This window comes from Miniopterus natalensis, chromosome 4 (assembly GCF_054644295.1).
Source record: "Miniopterus natalensis isolate mMinNat1 chromosome 4, mMinNat1.hap1, whole genome shotgun sequence".
Classification (NCBI taxonomy): Eukaryota; Metazoa; Chordata; class Mammalia; order Chiroptera; family Miniopteridae; genus Miniopterus; species Miniopterus natalensis.
Genome location: NC_142084.1, coordinates 58,682,221 through 58,700,983, shown reverse-complemented (window position 1 = coordinate 58,700,983; position 18,763 = coordinate 58,682,221). Strand labels below are relative to the sequence as shown.

Below are 18,763 nucleotides of genomic sequence, written 5' to 3'. Positions count from 1 at the left end.
GTCTAAGGCCATGTTGTCTTAGCATGTAGCCACTAACCACAGTGGCTATTTAAATGTAAGTTAATTAAGATTAAATATAATTAAAAATCTAATTCCTTAGTTGCACTATCTAATTTCAAGTACTCAATAGATAGCCACAAGAGGCTTGTGGCTACCATATTGGATTTAAAACATTTTCATTATCACAGAAGGTGATTGGATAGCACTAGAGTAAGAAGGGAGTTTGATGGGACTTGTATGTCCTTTATTTCATGATTTCCTTTCGTTAATGCAGTAAGTCTTCTTGCTGCCCCACAGGATTAATAAAAGCCTAAGTATTTTTCATCTGAACTGCCTTCAAGACAGAGCTCTCGCCTGGCTGCGCATGGCTCAGTGGTTGAGCATCGATCTAGGATCCAGGAGATCACAGTTCGATTCCCGGTCAGGGCACATGCCCTGGTTTCGGGCTTGATCCCCAGTGGGGGGCGTGCAGGAGGCAGCTGATCAATGGCTCTCTCATCATTGATGTTTCTCTCTCTCTCCCTCTCCCTTCCTCTCTCTGAAATTAATAAAGATATAATTAAAAATTAAAAAACAAAAAATAAAAAGAGCTCTCCACATTCTTATACCCTTTCTCTATTATCATTTTAACCTTTGTTATAGGAATTGCCTTTCACTCTTTGTTTTGTTTATTTGGGCCCTGCCTTTCAGTTTGTTAAAATAATTTAATTTAGACTCTGACATCTGAAATACTGTTTTCCTCTCCCAGTTTTGTGTCATGCATGAGCTTCATTAGCTTGTCCCCCATATCTTCTTGAAAGTCATTATGCAAAATATGAACAAGGCAGTTCCCTCAGAAAGATATGCCACTTGTATACAGCCTTAGAGCATCTATTATACTTGGCATGCCTTGTCCCTCTGCAGCTGCTCCTGATCCTTCCTCTCTCGGTCTCTTAGAAATTGCTGGTAGATTTCGTGCTTTTTCCCTCTGAGCCCAGATATACCTTCAGAATTCCTCTCCACAGAGGACATTGGGCAGCGCTTATCTTGGGATAATGTGGTTTAATTCACTGCCCATAAAATCAGGAAGTGTGGCCGGTGAAAATCAGCAAAAGTTCCAAAGTTCAAGCCGTTCTCTAGTTTCAAATCAGGTACTTCAATGGCTCTTTTCCATCATTCAGCATGAATATTCTCTGTATTTCTCTATAACTTGACTTGTTAAATCAACCTGTATTCCTGGGATACATCTATCTGGTCATGATATAGTATCCTTTATATAATGTTGGATTTGATCTGCTAAAGTATCCGTGAGAAATTTTGCTTCTATGTTTATGAGGGACATTGATTCAAGTGTTTAGACCATTAGATTTGATGTGATGACTTATATAGCTAGGTTTAAATCTTCTATATTTTTGTTTTCTACTTGTTCTACCTGTTCTTTGTTCCTCTTTTCATTTTTCTCTCACTTCTTTCTTTTAGGATATTGAGTATTATTATTGGTCCGCGTTTTCTTATAATGTCTTTGTCTGATTTATGGTTTCAAGATAATGCTGACCTCATGGAGTTGTTTGGAAGTCATTCCCTCTTCTTCAGTTTTCTAGAAAAGTTAGTTAGAATTAGTATGAGTTTTTCTTTAAATGTTTCATAGAATTTGCCAGTGAAAACATCTGTTTTTAGTTTTTTTTGTGAGAGGGTGTTTAATTGCAGATTCAATTTGTTGAATAGATATAGGGCTATTGAGATCATCTGTTTCTTCCTGAATGAGCTTTGCTAGTTTTTGTTTTATGTGACATTTGTCTGTTTTATCTAAGTTGTCAAATTTGTTGACATAATAGTCCCTTCTCTTCTTAATAACCATAGACTCTTCAGTGATGTTACTTCTCTCACTACCGATATTAGTCATTTGTTTCTTCTCTGTTTTTCTGATCAGTCTTTCTACTGATTTATCAATTTTATTGATCTTCTGAGTGAACCAGCTTTTGGTTTTATTGATTTTTCTCGGCAATATTTCCTATCCAATTGATTTCTGCTCTAATCCTTATTATTTTCTTTATTCTGCTCACTTTAGCTTTGCTTTACTCTCCATTTTAGCGGTCTCTAGTTGGAAGCTAAGATCATTGTTTCAAAACCGTTTTTCTTTCCTCATATAGGTATGTAGCGCTGTAAATTTCCTTTTACTACCTTTGTGGAACCTCTCAAGTTTTGATATGCTGTGTTTTTATTTTTCACTTAGTTCAAAATTCTTTTAAATTTTTTTTAAATATTTTTTCTTTGACTTATGGGTTATTTACAAGTGTTATTTAGTTTCCAGCTATTTGGAGATTTTCCAGAGATCTGTTATCAATTTCTAATTTAATTCCATTGTTGTCAGAAATCATACTTTACATATCTTGAATGCTTTTGAAATTATTGAGACTTATTTCACAGCTCAGGGTATGATCCGTGCAAATGTCTTAAGTGCGTAGCATGTGGCACGCAGAGTTACACGGGGATGACAGGCTAGTGCCCCCCCCCCCCCCGGTTGGTTGTTAAGAGGACATAACACTTGAGAAGTGAGTCCTTAGTCCTCAGGGTTTGCTACCTTGCAAAAGACAGTTTTCTCCAGACACACTCAGAATGACTGAGTCCTCGATCTCATTTTTAACCCCTGGTGGGGAACTGGCTGATTTGGTTCGACCTGTTTTGGCCTTGATCAGATTCCTGTTTATCGTCACAGGCCTGCCTGGTTTCAGGACCGCCCGTCTCCTTTATTCCAGCTCAGAGGGTGAATGGAGATTCCGAATTCCATGTGAGTGCTCAGGGGGAAAAAATGAATTAAGGAACAAGGTCAATATCGAGACTAGATCTAACATTCTTAGATGACTTCGGATCTTTGCTCTAAACAGAATCAGTCTAATTAATTCCTCTGTGAAGGCACAAGCCCAGGGACCACCTTACCCACTCTGTCCCAGGTGGGATTAGCAAAACAGGAGTCAAGTCTCTGTCATCTTGTACTCAAATGCCCTAGCTGGCTGGTAATAAGAAAGAATCAGGGCATATCTCAAATGCAAAAGTAGAAAAAGAAACAGGTACAATCCCTAGGGAGAACTTCCTATTTCCAAATGTCTCCTGTCCCAAATAGCTCTGCTCTCCTCCCTGGTTGTGTTTATATGTTAGGTTCCTTTCTCTTGCAGCAGATGCCACCAGACAGACAGTCTCTGAAGTAGGTCAGCAGAGTGGTGATGAATTGACACAGGCCCCCCCGGCTAAGCTGTGCCTTATCCTCACACCCCCTCTAGTTCCCTGGCCTGCTTTCCCTGGCATCTCAGGCCTGTCTCTGTGCCCCAGAACCACAGGGGCTTGGGGAATCCTCTGTCCAGCTCCAGGACTAGGACCTTGCAGGTGTTCAGCCCTCTTGGCTGGAATGAGAGAGTAAGGTGGATCTTCGTGTCCTCAGCACTTTCTGCTTCTCTCCAACCCCGAGTCTGATTTCAGCAGACAGTTGTCTGTTTTTCACAGCAGCCAGGAAACCGCACTTCCTTCTAGCACTTCCATCGCATTGGCGGCTGTTTCAGACACGGACAAGAGCAAAGTCAGGGCTCCCCTGTGCATAATGTAACAGCATTGGTGTAGTAAGGAATAGGTTTTGGTGCCAAACAAACCTTATTTCAATGGCCAAGAGACTGGGACTGAGAAAAATAAATGGCTTGCTCAGTATAACCCAGAGAGGGGCAGAACCCAGTGTCAAACTACAACCTGACAATTCCTACCCCAGTGTACTCTTTGCTACCTCATTTAAAACTTGTGTTTCCCGTGAGTGCCTCTCTCCTTCCTTGCTAACTTCCGTTAAGTGTCTAGGTCCAGATTTTTTCTTTTCCTCAAGATGCCCTGTAAGAGAATAGGAATGACATGCTATGACTAATACTTGAGAGGAAAAACATGATATTGAGCTGAAGATGACCATTAGCAATGTTGAAGCAAAAACCCTAATGGATACTGTGAACTGGGGAGGGGGCAGGGAATTTTCCTTTCCAATGGATTAAAAAATAATCTCTTGGTGTTCACTTCTGGGTAGTGTGCTGTACGTACGTACTCCCACTGTATCAACAGGAAAACCTGAATAATTTTTTTAAATGACAGCATAGGAACGCTATGAGAGCAGTGACTAAATGAACTAAACATTTCAGAGAATCAACACTGCTATGAAATGAGCTGATACTGCCAAGTTGCCCACATGTTTTTGTCCCTCCTCTCCCCTGGAGGACTTTCCAATTCTGAGCAGAGGCTGAGAATCAGACTTGGTTCAGAAGGAGGTCATCCACAGGAGCAGAACAGGGAGAAACCAGTAAAGCCCTCAGGTGCTGTGCGGGTCTGGAGGGGAAAGAGGAAACTTGAGAGGCCCCAAGTGCACAGTTTTGAGCTGAATGAATGACTGGCAAGCAGGCTAGACTAACATCTTCTCAAAGGTCAGAGGGAACTACCGTGCAGTCTCCAATGCTTAGGGAACAAAGATCCGGCACAGGAAGGAACCTGCCTCAAGAGCACCACTGCTGTCGTCAAGACAGGCGCCAGGTTGAAGCTGCCAGAGATGTAGCTTGGGAACCCCAAGTCTCCTGCAGACTTTCAAGGCTGAGAAGTTTGAGACCTGCCAGGCTCTCAATCAGGACCTGCAAAGGCCATGCCCAGAAAATAAGGAGCAGAGAGAGAAAGGCTGAGTCTATCTGAGCTTTGACTGCAAAGACAGCCATGACCCTGCCGATCCCTGATGGGATTTTTAATTCATCACCCAGCAGAGAACAGGAATCTCTTCAGGTAGAAGACAACAGTGTGTGGATAGGACCTCTTCTCCTTTTATCTAAAGGTGCAATGCCGAGTATTTGAATTGCTCACATTTAATGAAAACTTTACATTAGAATTACTAACCATACAAAGAAGCAAGAAAATATAACGCCACAGTCTAGACATTAACATTGCCAGCATAGATTAAAGAGAAAGCCAACTATATGCCACTTACATGTATTAAATATAAGAACACAGAAAGATTGAACTAAAAGAGATTATGTAACACTATCCAAAAGATGGCTGGTGAAGCTATACTAATCTCAAAGTAGACTTTAAGGCATAAATAGAGACAGATCACGTGGGATTCAGACATTGGAGGTGCCAGGCATGGAGCTCTAGGTGAACCATAATTAATATGTTAAATAAAATGGAGGGAAGGTGGGCAGAACTAATGAAAAGATTCAAAACTTGGTGACTGGATTAAGCAAAAAACAAAACAAAAACCTCATAGACCCAGACAACAGTATGGTGATTGCCAGAGGGAAAGGGAGGCGGGGGAAGGTAGAAAGTAAAGGGGGGATAAATGGTGACAGAAGGAGACTTGACTTTGGGTGGTGAACACACAATACATTATACAGATGATGTATTATAGAATTGTACACCTGAAACATATAATTTTATTAACCATTATCACCCCAATAAATTTAATAATTTTTTTTAAAGAATTGTAATTTATAAATAATTGATGGGTTTATAGAACTCAAAAAATACAATATCTTAAATTAATAATGGAATGGGTTGTTTCCACTGCATATTAGAGGCAGCAGAACATAGAATTAGTTAACCGAAAGACAAGTGCTGAGACCAGAAAACAAAACGTGCACAGCAGTAGAGACACGTGGGACAGATTCAGTGTCCATCACATCTATCATTACAGTTTCAGAAAGAGAGCGGAAGAAAGGGATGAGATGAAATTAACATTCAAAAAGGATTGAATCAGCATTTTTCAGAACTTAGGACCATCAGTCCCCATATTTAAAAAGCTCAGAGAACCTCAAACAAACCAAACACAAAAATGCCACAGCTAGGCACATCATGGTGAACCTCGTGAAAACCCAAGACAGAAGGGGAAAAAAAGACACGTCACCTTCCGGAGAGCAGCCATAAAAATGACAGATGACTTCTCAACAGGAACGATGGAAGCCAGAAGATAGTGTAATGGCATCTTTAAAGTAATGAAAGAAAAATAAGAGACAGGCTAGAATCCTAGCCCAGCAAAATATCCTTCAAAAAATGATAGCAAAATGAAAATGTTTTGAAGCAAATGAAAACTGAGGGAATTTGTTGCCAACAGGTTGGCGTGAAAAGAGTAATGAGAGGGGAGTACTTCCAGCAGAAGAAAAATGATGATGGAAATATAAAATGTGAGATGGAGGAAAAAACAGAAAGAATAAATGTGTGGGTAAATATAAATGAATATATAGTACAAAGCAACAACTATGATGTCCTTTGGGATTTAAAATACCTATAGAACTAAATTGTGTAACAACAGTGACATGAAAGGTGGGATTTGGTGAATTCAAAGATTCCGAGCTTCTACCGGCATCAGAAAAGTCTCTGGGGAAGTGTGTTGTCCCAAGGACACAAAGTAAAGAGGCAGACCCTAGACTGTACCATGATCCAGGGTAAACCTCAGACTGTGTGACTTCACTCCCCTTTGTCCAGAGCAAACCTGACATGTGGTCTCTCTAAATGAACATGTTGCTGATACACATGAGGAAGGCATCATAATTACTTGTCTTCGTATCCAAATCCAGAAAGCTGAGACTTAGAGAAGTTAAATAAGTGGCCCAAGGTCACATAGCTTGCAAGAGACATGGCCAGAGGCAGAACACATTTTTTCCAAGTGCCCCGAGTTTCCTGAGAGCAAGGCGGGAGCAGGTAGTTTTCCATGCTCAAACCACACTGGCTTCTGCAGACTCGAGTTCTGCTTCTCTCATTCACTTCTGAAAGAATTTCTTCAACTAGCAGTCAGCAGCCAACAGCGAGAACTTCAGGGAATAAAAGTTTCCGAGGCAGCACTGCTGGAGGATACCAACTGGATTCAAAAGCTGATATGAGACCTCCCAGGCTCACACCATCTGCTCTGATCCATCCCTTGTTCTGACTGGTTGGTCATTTGGGAAAAATCTGTGCTCTGAAATTATCCAATTCTAGAGGCGCCTGGAATCCACCAGGAAGAAACATTTTATATCCCCCATGGCAGGGCACAAGGAGGCTCTGCCACTCCCTCTTGTCTCATGACACTGATGGATCCATGATCTCACTTTCTGCTTAAAAACCCCCAATATTTGAGCTCCCTGAAAAGTCCCTAAGAATGATGATAATCACAGCTCTCAAATTTTGTAGGATGGCACAAAATGCAATGTAGTTTCCAACAAAAGTTCATCATTAAACGTGTATAGCAATATCTGAATTGTTATCTCTTCACAAGAATTTTGGCTTTAAAATTTTTTAATTTTATTAAGGTATGATGTACATCCCATAATATCTACTGGTTGTAAGTGCACTGTGGTTTTTTAAATTTTATTTTAGTAGGTTTGTAGTTGTGCAGCCATCACCACAATCCAGTTTGGGAATATTTCCATCATCCGAGAAAGTTTTACCGTAAGCTTTGAAATTGACGACTCTAAGTCCCCCAGCTTTGTTCTTCTATTTCAAAATTATTTGTGCTATAATGGGTCCTTTGCATTTCCATATATATTTTAGGACCAGCTTATCAATTTCTATCAAAATAACCTGCTGGGATTTTGACAGAGATTACATTGAAATTATAGATCAATTTAGGGAGAATTGCTATCACAATAATTTTGAATTTTCTAATCTATGAAATGTCTCTCCATTTATTTAGATCTTTAACTTCTCTCCACAGTGCTTTGTAGTTGCCATGATGCACCAGCCCCGTCTGGCCTATCACTCTCATATTTCTACTGCTTCTGTTACGCCAGTGATTGCATTGTTCATTGTTTCAAGGCTAGTTGTCCTTCTCAACATGTGTGTTGGGGTCAGACAAGGGGGATGATTCATTCAAGGTCAGTAGTCCCCGCACTGGCACTAACCTTGGCTGCAGCTGTGCCCATGGATGGTCGAGAACACAGACCTGGACAGCAAGGACAGAGAACAGGGGTTTGCCTCCTGTCATTAGTCAGGATCATAACCTTGAAACCATACAGGAGGGCCTATCTTCAAATTCTTTGTGACTATCCAACCATAACAATTGAAATTTTTAAAATATGGGTCAAGGGTACCTTAGCCTGCATATTGGAATCTCCCTCAGTAGATGGTTTTGGTCCCCCTGGAAAAGAGAGAAGCCAAGGCTGGCCTTCAAGTGGAAAAGCTCTGTTAGCCCCAAATATGTCATGCTTTCTAATTTAGCTTTGAGGTGGTCAAGAGGACCCTTTCAGAACATTCTGATGTTTTGAATTTGGCTGGAGACAGATATACAGGCATCTTCTGGGAAGGCAGGGATGGAAGAGAGACCATTCCTGGGGCAGGAGAGGCAGCTTCAGGCCGGCTTCATCTGTACATGCAGCCAGAGTTGTTCCAAGGGGTTGTACCAATTTGTCCTCTGAGTAGCGGCATATACGGCTCCTGTGTCTTCACATCCTGTCAGCCTCAGCATTACTAGTATTTTTAATGTTAGCCCTTCTGGGAAGTTATAGAGTTATTTCATTGTGGCTTTTAATTTGTATTTTCTAGATAGTAAGTATAAAATGTTTTATGCATGTTTATTGGCTATTTGAAGATTTTTTGTTTGTTTGTTTGTTCAAGACTTGTGCTCAAGGAGGCCTCTACTCATCACATATAGTCATTTGTTTTCTGGTTAAACAGACCAATGAAGACCTTAGTGGGCTTTATTTCAGTGCTGGGGACCCCATTATTAGTGACGACGGCCAAAGAGTCCCCTGCTCACACAATTGCAGTGATTTGCCGATCCTGTTACTTACCACAGTTGCTGTGTCCATCCTATTTCTAACAGTCAACACCTCATCTTTGACATTCAAGGATGAACTTGATTTTTCAGGATTACCTCTGTATTAATCACTGAAGCCCATTTCAACCTCAGCATCTAACATGCTCCTCCCCCATTCTCAGATGACAGATACTAGACAGTGTATCGGGTGTGCTGGGTTTGGTGGGTATGAAAAAACTAACTGCTGTAACACAAACTTAAAATTTTATTTTTTTGTTCCAGTAACATTCCAATGTGTGCATCCCTATTTAATGGATAGTTTCTTCCATAGTACCCCACATTTTACTTTTAGGTATTTACCCAAGAGAAATGAAAACATACACAAAAAACTTGTTACAAGACCCTTCATAGTTGTTCTCTTTTTTAAAAATAATAGCCCCAAACTGGAAACGATTTGGGTGTTCATCAAGATATGTGTGGAATACCACTCTGCAGTAATAAGGAGAGAGCTACTGACATGAAAAAGTGCATACTATGTTATTCCATTAATAGAAAGTTCTATAACAGACAAAACTGACACAGTGAAAAAAGCAAGAATGGTGTTTGACTCTGTTGGAGTGGATGGAGCATGGGAACCAGTTGGGGTTGGTAGGGGAAGGATTTGAAAGGTCTTTCTATGGTGTTGGAAATGTTCTATATCTTGATAGAAGTATGAGTTTACATGGCTGTATGCATTTTTTAAACTCATCAAACACTACACTTAAGATCAAAGCATTTCTATTTAAATCATACCTCAATATGAAGATAAAAACCCTACTCTGATCTTCATTACTTCCTTACAGGATTAGCAAACATCAAAGTTTGACGTGCTTTGCGATGGAGGCAAAGCAGCCCCCTCCTTGCACAGACTCCCTTTCATAGGAACCTGGCCGAGTGGCCTGGCTGTTTCTGCTTCTCCATTAGCCTGTGTCCTGAGATGAGGGGACAAGACTGTGGCGTCAGTCTCTTCCAGCCTTGAAGGCCAGGCTGCCATCACTGCCTCTTCACAAAAAAGAGGAAATTCTTTTTAAACCTACCTTTCTCCGGGACCATAACCCATCTGCTCGTAGACAAATTTACCTGCTTACCAACAGCCAAAATTCCCGTGGCAACTCTGCAGGCTTGGCAAAGCATAACCGTATACGGATTCTGCCTGCTCTTGCCCACCTAAATGCTTCTCCACCCGCCCTTTCTCTAGAGTCTAATGGCAGCCAAGCTGTCTTGTTCCAGTGAAGACCAACATAGAGAACCTCCCTTTTTATCCTCTCTGTTTAATTTTTCAATCACAGTTTACATTTAATATTATTTTATATGTTTGAGATGTACAGCATTTGTTAGACATTTATATAATTTACGAAATGATCCCCCTGATAATTCTAGCGCCTACTTAGTGATGGGATTGCAAATTAATGCAACCACTGTGGAAAACAGTATGGAGGTTCCTCAAAAAATTAAAAACAGAGCTACCAGATGACCCAGCAATTCCACTTCTGGGTATATATACAAAAAAATCCAAAACACTAGTTCAAAAATATATGTGCACCCCTATGTTCATTGCAACCTAATTTACAATAGCCAAGATATGGAAGCAACCCAAGAGCCCATCAACAGATGAGTAGATGAAGATGTGGTACATATATACAATGGAATATTTCTCAACCATAAAAAAGAATGAAATCTTGCCATTAGTGACAACATGGATGGACCTAAAGGGTACTGAGCTAAGTGAAGTAAGTCAGACAGAGAAAAACAAATGCCATCCTCTTTTCTCCCCTCTCAGAATACATGTGCACAAAAGTTGATTTTTCCTTTTGGTTTTATGCTGTTGTTCACAGCTCAAGGAATTCCACTCAAAGCAAACTCAAAGGAAAACACATCTTTTTGAATACAGCTTTCACTCTCTCTTCAATGTGCTGAGTTGCCTCAGAAGGGAATGCCACTTATTATGTCTTGCCTGATTGGAAGAATTATGCTCATGGATGATCGCATAAAGGATGGAGAGTCAACCCATTCTTCCAGACGGCCTAAAATGCACCCTGGATTAAGTCAAACTCGGAGCTGTTTGCTAGAACAGCCTCCCAAGCCTGTGCTGCTCTTCTTTTGATTCTGTACCACCCCAGTGTATTTCTCATTTCCTTTTTTGCTTCACGTTGAGTTTATGATGCTTGCAAGCATAGGTGCCTTGGTCACGACAACCCATTCATGGTATTTCTTTCCGGCCTCATCTCTAGCACATTTCTACTTCAGTTATTTCCTGACCCTGAATCTTAGCATCATTGTGCATGATCTCTGGGAGGTAAAAACAGCACTTACGGGGGCTGTGGACCAGGTGGTAGATATGGAAGCAAAAGAGGGTGACCAATGAGGATCTTTCTGGAAACCAAATCTGTTGGTCTCAGGGATGAGCTACAAATGAAGGGAGAGGAGTTGGAATGTTTCTTATTTTGGGAGCAGAAAAATTGAGTCATTCATCTCTTTGGAAGATGAAATAAGTTGTGGAAGCATACCTGTGTGTAATTGAAAAGAGTAGGCTTTCAGTTTCAGAGATCCCTGGCATACACTTCCCCATGGAAGAAGGCTCCATCCAAACCTTTGGAGAGGACTCAAGCTGAAATTGGTAACTTGCCCCCCTGTTCCAGGGGAACCATAGGTGTGAATGTGGGCCCCAGGTTTTTTTTATACCCTATAGGTATATGATTGTTTCAGGCACAACTAATCATATGAGAATCCCTCCTCACAACCTTTACCTGCCCTTGACCTTATTTCACAAACTGAGGAGGACACTTGGTTTTGAGGCAGCACAGTGTTTAGTCACAGGGTTAACAGAAGCATCACAAAATATAGTAACAAGATGGCCCATGGTGATAGAAGCAAACTGTACCCGGAGTCTGGATGATACATGTAGGGCCTGCCTGACAGCGTGGTCTCCTCCGTGATCCATTCCAGGTAATTAGACACCTTAGTGTACACTCCAGGCTTATTCTTCCGGCCACAGCCCACTCCCCAGCTGACGATGCCCAGCTGGTACCATGTGCTTTCCTTTCTTTTCTGGCAAACTAGAGGCCCCCCACTGTCACCCTAGGAGAGAAAAGTTGTTTGGGAATGGAAGGGACAGTAACAAGTTACTTCTATAGCCTATTGTGTAGGCACCTGGCAAAAAGCACTTACGGTATCTTTTGATGAGCAGACATTTTTACTTTTGGTTAGACTCTCCAACTACATGGCTATGCTCCCAGATCTGTGACTGTCAGAAAGACTGGCAAGCAATTTGGTCAAATGCAATGCTAATGGCAATTTGGTCAAAAAAGGAATATCCATCATCATCCTTTAACAGAAAACTCAGCTATGGAAAAACAACATGAAGAATACCCATGATTATAGAAATAAATTTGTGCATAAACACACACGATTGCACATGAAAAGAATGTCTCAGGTGGGAAGTGGTAACCCTGTAGCAGTGGTTTCTCTGGGGAGTATCAGAGGTAAACTGTAGACCATCTATACCGCTTGAATTTTCTTTACCACATACTCGAATAAGTGAAATAAACATTTCTAATTCCAACCATGCAGAGGAAACTCCTTAGTCAAATATAACTTTCCACATCCTTACATACGCGCATATGCATAGTCATTTTACAGGAATAGGATCAGGCGGTACCTATTTCACAGCTTACAAAGCTTTATCTTTGAAGATATTAAATGATGCAAAAAAACTGATAAGGAGCATCATTCAATGATATGCCCCAAATCCTAATACAAAACCAATAACATAGAAAAAACAGGACACGTGTTTGATTTCTTTAACCAGAATGTTCTCCTTGTGAGCAGGCTGCTGTGCCCATCAGCTTCCTTGGAACCAAACCATCCTTTACCAAAATCCTTGAGGTCACTGGAAAATCCCATGATCTTTCTTTAAAATAAATTACAGTCACTTCTCTGGAAAAAGAGAGGATCTCCATGAAAGATCCTGGGCACAACAGCAGTACAGTTAAGAACCTAAATTTCTGGAGCCAGACAGACCTCGGTTCAAATCCCAGGGTGGAGCTCTAGCTGAGAGAACGGGAACGTTTTCCTCGGTGTTTTGAGGCATGGTTTTTGTGCTGGTGATAATCGCACCTCTCCGGCGGGACAGCTGTGTGAATGGAAGGCCGTGACGGGCGTGCGGGGCTAAGCCCGCCCTGACACGGGGGGCGCTGTCCTCCATGGTAGCTCCCAGCACCTTAGCCGTTGTTGAGCAGCCGTATCTGAGCACGGCTAGGCTACGTGGCTGGCGTTGGAGCCCCGTTTCTACTGGAACCCCAAAAGTGGCTCTAACTCTAGAATTCTGGGCCTGTAACGTATCTTGCTGGTGTATCCCCCAAAGGCTGTCAGCTCCCCTCATCCTCAGTTTCCCCATCTGAAATAGGCCGGCTTCCTAGGGCTGGTGCGTAACCCTTTCATGTATTTGGGAGTGGCTAGCATGCTACTGAGCACTGATAGGCATGGAGATGGTGACGGAGAACACGATATTCACAGCGTTTCCCGTGGCCCTCCCGTACAGCGCGCTGCTCTGTGTTTGTGCATTGACTCCATTTCCACAACAGGTCTAAAAGGTGGGCACTCTGAGTATCCCCATTTTACAGATGATAAAATCTGAAAAGGCGCAGGCACCGAGGGAAGCCGCAGGCAGTATGCAGAGAAGCTGGGAAAGAAGCTAAGGGAGCCTGTACCCCCAACCACTGCCCTGCACAGCCTCTCTTTGGTTACAGAACATCTGTACTGGGTGGAATAGCATCTCTCCCAAATTCGTGTCCACCTGGGACCTCAGGCTGGGACCTTATTTGGAAATAGGGTCCTTGTATATGTGATTAGTTTAATTAAGATGAAGTCCTACTGAATTAGGGTGAGCCCTAGTCCAACAATATCCTTTTAAGAGAAAACAGAAGACACACACACAGGGAGAAGGCCGTGGGAAGATGGAGGCAGAGGCTGGAGTGATGCTTCTATAAGCTAAGGAATGCCAAGGATTGCCATCAGCCACCGGAAACCAGAAAGGGCAAGGAAGGATCCTCTCCTGGAGCCTCCAAAGGGAACACAACTCTGCTGATACTTTGATTTTGGACTTCCAGCCTCAAGAACTGTGAGAGAATACATTCCTGTTGTTTTAATCTACCCTGTTTGGGGTCACTTGTTGCAACAACCTTAGGAAACTTATCCAGAGGAGGAATATGGGAGCCAATTATCCTAGAGAGTTTGGCCAGCCCTCTGTGGCAGCCCTTCTCCCAGCAAATTAGAATTTCTCCAACCTCCATTACCTGGCAGGCGTCCTTCCCACCGTGAGGGCTTCCCGCACACAGCATGTTCCTGGTGAGCAGAGGCATAGCATGGGAGCACTTTTTCCATTTGACCAGCTTGAGGTTGACTTTCTGCAGATCCAGCTGCATACCTCCCAGAGGAACTGACCCAGAGAAGAAGCAGATAGGAAGAGGACCCTGAGCTCAAAGTGGTCCCTTTGAGTGGAAGTCAGGCACCCCCCACATTGTGAATTTTCATCTCAATGACAAGGGAAGAGCACAACCCAAATTTGGACTGAGTGAGGACGGGGTAGGAGAGATGACCGGGAGACTCTAAAGCCCACTCTCTCAGAATCCCGAGGTCCCCAGAACTGGACCCTACTGGATTTCCGCCTGCCTGCACCATCTTCTTGCCCTGCAGAAGTTGCTGGGCTCCAACTAGGGTTCCTAAAAAGGTGTTTCTTTTAAATCCACAAGGATGTAAAGAGAATCCACAGTGACAAGTTCTGTCCTAGGGCCCTCAGCACATAAAGATGAGCTTGAATTTGTCAGGGCCCTTGAGGAATTCACTGCCTATGGAGGAGCTGAGCCCAACACCAAGAATGTTCACTCCCCAAAGAGGAGGATAGTTTTCTCTTTGTACGGTATTGCTGAAACCCTAGAGCCTAGAACACTGTCTGGGTCATAGCAGAGGTTCAGTGAGCATGTGCTGAATGAAGCATGAGGGACTCTAGGTCAAGAAGGTGGCCCTTTTTGAAGCTCATGATAAACTTGTATGGGCAGTTCCCAGTGAGGAATTCTAACATAGCTCCGAGCTTTGGGACCATGTGGGAATCCATGTACAGCCATTTGGATGCCTGCTTGGAAGAGTAGCACTGAATGGAGGAATTTTTTTTTTTTTCTACTCTGTTGATTATGAGGCAAGACACATGTACCAAGATGAAGGGCAAAAGGCCACCATCTTGTGTGTTGCTGGGAAAAGCAGTTTGCAGGTTGACTCTATAAGGACCAGTTCACAATCAGTTTACCCCTTCTCCTCGACCTGTGGTTTTCAGATATTTTAGCCACAGAGCCCTTTAACCCAGGGAAGAAGCACTGACACCATCAGCTGGAACAGAACTGCTCTGGATGACATTGGTAGGGATTTCCTGGACCTCAGTCTATTTTGCCACCCCTTTGCTCATCGATACATCCCTCAAAATTTCTTTAAGTCACCCCTGAGACTCTGAAAACCTGTGCCTGGGTTATCCGAGGCCCTATTCAAGATTCATGGTCCACAATATGGACATAAAACTTGCTCCAGGAAGCCAGGAAGGCCTAGGAAGGATGACAGCCATGTGAACTGAGGAGAAGGTTCATCATGTGAACTGAGGAGAAGGTTCATCAACTTAAAGCCCCAAATCCACCAGGCAGATTTCCCAGGGCCAGCAGAGCCTCCAGCTTTTGGCTTCTTGTTGCAAACATCAGCCAGGGTGATACCCCCCAGTGAGTTGGGCTATAGTAACTCACTGGTAGTGCCCCATCCAGACACCCAGCAGTTTCTCCATCTCTGTATGTCAGTGACTTGTGAAAGGCAGATGGGGACTCTCGTGACACTCAAGTTAAATGGGGATTTGAGCAAGAGCAAAGCAATGTCGTTATCCATGAGCCAGCTGTCAAAATAAGGGTGAATAATTAGCTTGTCCACTTTCGTCTTTGTCAAATTCTTGGTGATAATGTTTCTCTGATCGTGTACGACTTCCAAGGTAGATCTTATTTCAAAACAAAAGGAGAAAAAAAGTAAGTGGTAGAAGAGCAAAAGGTAAGCCTTATGAGAAAATAATTCCAACAGTCTGAGGCTGTGATCCTGAGAGATGGGGAGGTGTCGTACCTGGGGCCCTGCCCTTGGCATAGAGCCAGGTAAAGAGCCCCAACTGGGCAGGAGGTGACCCACGTGAGTTCCAGCTCTGCGCTGTTGGCAGCAGCTCTTGACCTGATGGCCTCTTGCTTGGGCAAAGTTACTTCTAAATTTCATCGACCAATGTCGGGGAAGCCATGCTATGCACAAATCATTGAGGGAATGGACCCTTGATTTGCATGAAGGGCTGGATAAGCTCTCTGATGGACACCTGGGAAGTTTCTCAACAATGCTGACTGGGGTACTTAGACTAAGACAACATCTCAGGAGCTGCTGCTATGCAGCCAGGCCGGGGGCCCTGTCCCAGGGTTCCAGGCCCTTCCTTGTAGAATTCTCCAACTCTGTGGTCACTGTCAACCTCCTCTCTCCCCGAGAGTGAGCAAATGCTTAGGAAATAACTCTCCAGAGATTTGGACCATGCACTTGGCAAGATGCTGAGAAGTCCAAGGAACGTTTGTTTTGCCATTTGGGTCCTACACAACAAGATGTAAAAGCCCCTAGAAGGAAGGAGAACAGTGTCTCTCACACCTGCAAAGGGTGATATTCAGCCACATGGACCTTTATTTAGTCTCCTGGCACTTTGTTCTATGGCTGACAAACCTGGATGGAGGTTTCAGAATAATAATAAACATGTAGGGGCAAATATTCTACCACACTGGTTTAAAAGAAGTTTGTTTGCAGTACTTACTTATCTTTGTTTATAAAGCAGTGAGATGCAGTTAGAACCCACCACTCACTGAGAATCGATCCGCCACAGAGATGTCTCTCTTTGTCAAAAATATTCACCTGCCACGGGAACTCTGTAATGTCTGCAGGCTCCCCACCAACGATTTTCAACTTTTTTGATTTCTCAGATTTGATATTTATTTTATGACCACATGTCACTAAAAGCAGAAAGAAGGGAGAGGAAGAGAGCCAGAGCTCAACAGTCAAGGTTGGTTGGCTTGGAAGGAACTTAAAGACAATGCCCCCTTCTCCTACCCCCTACCCCCTACCCCCTACCCCCTACTCCCCCGGCACACAGATAGCAGTGGCTTAGCCAGGTTAACACCAGGCGGGAGACCCATCAGACAAAAGTGTGCCCCCCAAGCCTGCCACAGGCACCACAATTGGGAGACTGTGCCTATGGTTACTGCCTTCACCATAGCTTAGCTTCTTGGAAGCATCTCCCACTGAGGGCCTTTGGGGAGGAGATGCAACCACAAACCCTGGGCCTAGATCTGCTGTTGCCCTCCTAGTTGGGAAGCCCAAGTGGGAACATTCACTTATTTGAAATTAGGCCTCACTGACCCTTGAGGAACAGGGCCTTGGTGTATTGTCTTGGTGTAGAACATGAAATTCTCCTCAGCTCTGAACAGATATTTTCAAGGACCTCTCCACAAGAAGGACACAAACACCAGACATTTTACAGCAAAGGGAAACTGACCAGCCCCCTCCTTTCCTAACTCATTCCTCTCCTATATTTCCTTTTTCTTTTAATTTATTCTTATTGAATTTATTGGGGTGACACTGGTTAATAAAACTATATAGGTTTCAGGTGTACAATCTATAACACATCATCTGTATACTGTACTGTGTGTTTAGCACCCCAAGTCAAGTCTCCTTCCATCCCCAATTATCCCCCCTGTACCCCCTTCTCCCTCCCCCGCCCCCTTTCCCTCTGGTAGTCACCATGCTGTTTGTCTGTGTCCACGAGTCTTTTATTAGTTTGACCAGCCTCTCCCTTCCTGATCTCTCTCCTGTGTTTCTTCTTGTGAGTACTGGTACCACCTTTCACCCAATTTTAATTCTAGAGATCATCCCAATAGCACTCTGAGAGGAATAAAAATTTGGCATTTCCTGTGTAATAGGATTACTTTGACTTCTTTTTATGTCTTTCAAATGTCACTTGAGTCATGAGAAAAATAAACATCATAAAATCTAAACTATTGACCACTTGCTATTTGCCAGGCACCATTCTGTTTTCTCTAAAACAATTAAAATATCACACAAACCCCATGAGATAACTGATTATTATTACTGCTCCTTTGAAAGGTGAGACAACAGAAGCAAGTTTAAGATTAGGATATCTGCCCAAGACCCAACAGCTAACATCACTGAGCTAAAGTTTGAAATTGGGCAGTCTGGCTCCAGTGGTTCTCATAACCATCAGGCAAACTGCCTTCTAAGTGCTAACCATGTTTATACATGGGGAGAAAAGGCAATGACATTAAAAATTTTTCACAAGAAAGTAAAATATGAAAGGTATTTCTATTCAAACCATCTCCATTTTGTTGGAAATTATGCAGAATTGAAGCTGACCTGAGCAATCTGAGACCTGTGGTTGTGAAATTTACAAGAGTCCCCAGGAGCCCAAGGAATTTGTATATTCTTTAATATAAAAATAAACTTTGTGGAATTTCTCTGCAGGGATACAGGCTACCTACCTCTAGGGGCTTCAGTTTTCTCACCTATGCAATGAAAACTTCAATAACATCATCTCTAAGGTTCTTTCCAATTCTAAAACACTGTACTTTTCCATTCAAAATGGTTAGGGGAAAATATTTTTACTTAAATTACATTAATACAAAACATAACTGTATTTATTAAATTGTTATATGTAAACATTGAAGCAACATTTAGCCTCTTTATTCTTAATCTTTCCTCAGGATGTGTACGATCTCAACTGCACCGTTTTACATGCTGTGCTGATACGGATGTCATGCTGCCAGTGGTCATGCAAACTGAAATGTGAATATCTTTACATGAAAAGTCATATGTAAGTACAAAATCCTTCCACAGTTTTGTGTTTAATGTCTCAACTTGGTTGAAAATTGCATAGAATTGGGGCTGACCAGGAAA

At 42.6% G+C, this 18,763-nt stretch overlaps 1 protein-coding gene across 1 annotated transcript in view; it reads left to right on the top strand.

Moving 5' to 3' along the window:
- Positions 1–18,763, top strand: part of MSRA (methionine sulfoxide reductase A) — a 350,861-nt gene that overhangs the window by 321,295 nt on the left and 10,803 nt on the right. The window contains exon 6 of the mRNA XM_087815975.1: positions 18,571–18,680. Within this exon, the coding sequence (XP_087672101.1) occupies positions 18,571–18,680 (110 nt within the window). The remainder of the gene's footprint in view (positions 1–18,570; positions 18,681–18,763) is intronic.